Source organism: Temnothorax curvispinosus, unplaced genomic scaffold (assembly GCF_003070985.1).
Source record: "Temnothorax curvispinosus isolate PA1 unplaced genomic scaffold, ASM307098v1 QBEX01002185.1, whole genome shotgun sequence".
NCBI classification, from domain to species: Eukaryota; Metazoa; Arthropoda; class Insecta; order Hymenoptera; family Formicidae; genus Temnothorax; species Temnothorax curvispinosus.
This window is the reverse complement of record NW_020211965.1, coordinates 592-4912: the sequence shown is the minus strand read 5'-3', so window position 1 is coordinate 4912 and position 4321 is coordinate 592. Positions and strand designations below refer to the sequence as shown.

At 31.0% G+C, this 4321-nt stretch overlaps 1 protein-coding gene across 1 annotated transcript; it reads left to right on the top strand.

Annotated features, from left to right (window-relative positions):
- Nucleotides 1–731: 731 nt before the first annotated feature.
- LOC112468868 lies at nucleotides 732–3948 on the top strand. Its single transcript, XM_025038240.1, has 6 exons — nucleotides 732–875; nucleotides 1049–1168; nucleotides 1280–1397; nucleotides 3251–3512; nucleotides 3656–3772; nucleotides 3840–3948. Exons 1-6 carry the CDS (start codon nucleotides 732–734, stop codon nucleotides 3946–3948), a joined length of 870 nt encoding a protein of 289 aa, XP_024894008.1.
- Nucleotides 3949–4321: the final 373 nt, after the last annotated feature.

Sequence of the window (4321 nt, the reverse complement as noted above, 5' to 3'; positions counted from 1 at the left end):
AAGGTCAAAGTAATCCGAGCTGTGTAAGTTATTGTAAACTTTTACCTTTTTTTGTGTCTTTACACTTGAAAAGGGCCCAAACCAAGGGCTGAAACGTTGTGATTTTATACTAAATTGTGGCCAGTTAAGTCGATACAATTGAAATATTTTCGTTAAACATATTACCATTAAACAATAATATTGCTAATGAACGACATTATTATCTATAAATAACTGATATAATCAATATTTGCTAAAAAAATTAATTAGTTTAAGGTTTAAGAGATTGCGTATCTATTCTGACCATTTTTAAATTATAAGCTTTACCATGTAGATCCGGCATCAACAGGATTACTGACGGCGATTGTTCCTTTGGCAGAGGAGCTACACAAGTGTATCTTACGAATGCGTACGTGAGAATGAAGTAGAATTATTGGAAAAGAAGGAATGCGCTTGCGTGACTTTCAATTTCTCATTTAAGCCCTTTTTTTATGGAAAAAAATAATACAATAAACGTTTTCAGATAGCAGGTGAATAGCTTTATTATAGACTATAGACGAAAAAATGCTTTTTTAAGTTATAAGTATATATCTAATGATATAATGATCTAATGACCCATTATATAATTTACGATATTTGCACTACAATTTACACGAAAGAGAGAATGTCTAGTCGATCGATGAAGAAAAGAGGGGATAAAGGCACGTTATGGACTTTTTTACAATCACTCGCGTTTCGGACCTCGTGACGATATGATCCGCAAAGAAGATCAGTATTTTACCGTAAATAGAATTCTACTGCTTACTATCGGTTTATGGCCCTATCAACAATCGAACTTCACTACATTTCAATATATTTTTATTTCTGTTATATTGACAGCGATTATTGTATTTCAGGTAAGAAAATATCATAATATTGTAAATCATGCATGTAAGTTATCAAACGGCAAGTTTTTATTATATATATTATCTCACTTTGTGTTATGCAATGATATTTGCATTAAATATATTGCAATTATTATTAATCAAATAAGTATGAGTAAAATTAAATAAAAATTGTCTATTAACAGCTGACAACGTTTTTGACATTAAATTGTACTTCGGAACTCCTCATGAATGTTTTGTCTTCCGTATCTTTCTTTATTATTTTTATGATAAAGTATAACATGTTCCGTTTTCACATCGAAAATGTAAGTCAATTGCTTACGATGTATTCGTTAAACGGTATAACCCTCTCCGTGTAGCGAAATTTTACATCAAAACATTTGCTTTGATATATATAAAAGTTGCTGCAATGACAGGTGAAGGATTTATTGATGCAGTTTCAGCACGTACGTAACAAATTAAAGGATAAAAATGAAATCGCTATTATAAAGAAATACGACTACACTGCGAAACGTTATACGGTTTCACTTATAAGTAAGACAACTTTTATTGTTTTTTAATATAATGATATCGTCAATATAATATGTAAACTATCAAGTAAATAAAAAATCGATTTTTGCGGATTATATGATTTTGTGGATATCGATTTTTGCGGATTACGTGATTTTGTTATGGTATATATATTTACGTACACACATAAGTCGGCTGTTTTTTTCGAAAATGGCCATGCTCCGATTTAGGTCAATGTTCGTAAATAGATTTCTTTTACATGAAGAAGTTTTACTAAAAGAACTTTTTGTCACTCAAAAGTTAAACAACTTTTTTCAACATTTTTTCATATTTTCTCATGTCTTTTATTTTTTTTTTCCTTATGTCTTGCACACCATTTTTCATTTATAACGGAACATATTATTACATTAAAATGGTTCCATATGGATTTCCATGTGATGCGAGAGGTTTACCTTACTAGCCGGTGTTTGAAGTGCGGTACAAGGTCTATTATTATAAGACTCCATATGGGTTTTCGACTTTGCACGTAAAGCGAGGTTCATCCCACACCACCTGGTGCGAAATGAGGTCTGTTATTATACGGTTCCACATGAGTTTCCAACTTTTCATGCGAACCGTAAAATGTGGTTTCACATGTGGAATCATTTTATGTTAAAAATAATCGTTGTACTCTTTTAAGTAGAAGAACATTAGAAGTGGTGCCTGTATAATGAATAAGTACCCATTTTTTTATATTTTATGTATACCGGGTGGGGAAAAAGTCCGGAACTGCATATTTCCTTTAAGAAAAAATATGTAATTTGCAAAACGCATCTGCATACTTTTTCTTAAAAGCAACTATGCCTTTTTTTATACCAATTGATTCGCTTCATTATTCTGTGCATAAAAGTGTTAAGGTAACATTACCGAAAACTTAATGTTTTACAAGATATTTTGTATTTTATGTCAAAATACTAGAACTTTCAAGCCTTATAATTCCAAAAGTTCTTAATGAAATAACACTTTATTAATATGTTTTGAAAAGCTCTCAAGATTAGCTACAAGAATATGCATTGAAAAATAGGAGTTTTCATTTAAGAAATTAAAGGTGTTGTTTACATGAGCTTTAAACGACCATCCAAGGTAAAACCAATGGCACCATCTTATGTGCCCCTTCGAGCCAAACAACTTTTGTATAAAACGTTTTTTCCTAAAATGTCTTGTTTTCGAGATATTTCACCGGTTTCGGACTTTTTTCCCACCCGGTATATTAACGTGCAATGCTGCAATGATATTTATCCTGACGTATATAGTTATGGCTATGACTTTGGCTACCAATTATATGTGTTGTTTAGACCAACCTTGCGAACTGCTTTAGTTCGTATACTGGAATATACTGACATTGAGTTACTTGGCTGATGGCGAGTGCTGTGTACAAATATGTTTTTCAGTTTTAACTGACTAAAATATTGGACTTAATATTTTCTCTTGCTGGAAAAATTAAGTAATCGCCAAACAATCGAATGGCTTAGAGAAATACAATTAATTCCTACTAAAATGGCATGGAAGACCATTTTAGGAGAAAAAGAAATATGAAAGACATAAAACATAAAAAAGAAATATGAATCGTTGAAAAAGTTGCTTAACTTTTGAGTCGCAAAAAATCCTTTTGGTATATGTCTCTTGTATCAAAAAGGAACCTGTTTACAAACTTTGACTTAAATCGTAACATGGGTGTTTTCGGAAGTTTTGCCGAAAATTAGTTAGTATCAGTATCGCAGAATTTGATTTCATTCGACTTAAAAAATGTATTATAAGGTACGAGCGGTAAATATAAAATAATTTCATAACATTATATACAAGTAATTTAAATAATAATTTCTTTCTAATGTTTTTAGCCCTTGCAGCTTGTACCATATCTCTTAGTATTATATTTCAATTTTGGACAAATATGGCTGATGTTGATTCACCGACGAACGTATCTCGATCATACTATTTTCTCTTTAAGATGGAGTACTTCATCGATCAAGAAAAATATTTTTATTTGATTTTGTTGCACATTAATGCAGCTGTTTGCTTTGGGATGGTTATAATGTTAGGAATAGGTACAATGTTCATTGCGTGTATTCAGCATACCTGTGGAATGTTTAGAATTGCTAGGTACGAACACAGAAATGAGCTTAATAATATGAAATGTAACTAGAAGTTTACCTCTAAACAACATTATTAAAAAACGTTTGTGTAGAGATGCTTTTAACTGAAAAATTGCGTCAATTGATGAATTACGGCACAAACATTTACAGTTATCGTATCGAGCATGCAATAAATATCAAAACTGGACAAAATATTACGCTGGAGAATGAGATTTTGATGACCGAGGGCACAATTTGTGCCGTCGACATTCACCGGCAAGCTATAAAGTTTGTATTTACAATAATAACAATATTCACGCAATAATTACAATAATATTTTCTTTTGTTTTTAAAGATTGAACAAGCACTTAATGTCAGTATTGGAGATAATGTTTTTTTGTTTAATAGTGTGTTGTGTGGCTTGCTTAAGCCTCAACTTGTTTCAAGTAAGTCATATGCTATAATTATGTATGAAAACTGCTCCGAAATTATTTGCACTATTGCTCAGTAAGTATGACAAGAATCAATACAAGAATTCATCAGATATATTAGAATTATCAATCTTCAATAAAAGCCATTATAAATGACATACAAATGACAAATACAACAGTTTAGATACTAAATGACATGAGAAGAAAAATAACGAGAAGAATACGCTTTCCATCGCAAGAAACACAGAAATATTGTGGATATATGACGTTTATGCAAGTTGGCCGAATTTTTATTGTTAAACTTAATAAGCAATATTGCAAACAGACGTAATCTTGAAACAGCATTCACAGATTTATGTTAAAATAGGATACATTCTCATTGGTACTTGTGTTTAATCAACGCTTT

What these genes read in the sequence shown, in the direction of transcription:
- LOC112468868 (XM_025038240.1), top strand. Translation starts at nt 732, where the DNA reads ATGATCCGCAAAGAAGATCAGTATTTTACCGTAAATAGAATTCTACTG. An exon ending in CAGCGATTATTGTATTTCAG is followed by an intron (nt 876 to 1,048) that starts GTAAGAAAATAT and finishes GTCTATTAACAG; the next exon opens with CTGACAACGTTTTTGACATT. An exon ending in ATTCACCGGCAAGCTATAAA is followed by an intron (nt 3,773 to 3,839) that starts GTTTGTATTTAC and finishes TTGTTTTTAAAG; the next exon opens with ATTGAACAAGCACTTAATGT.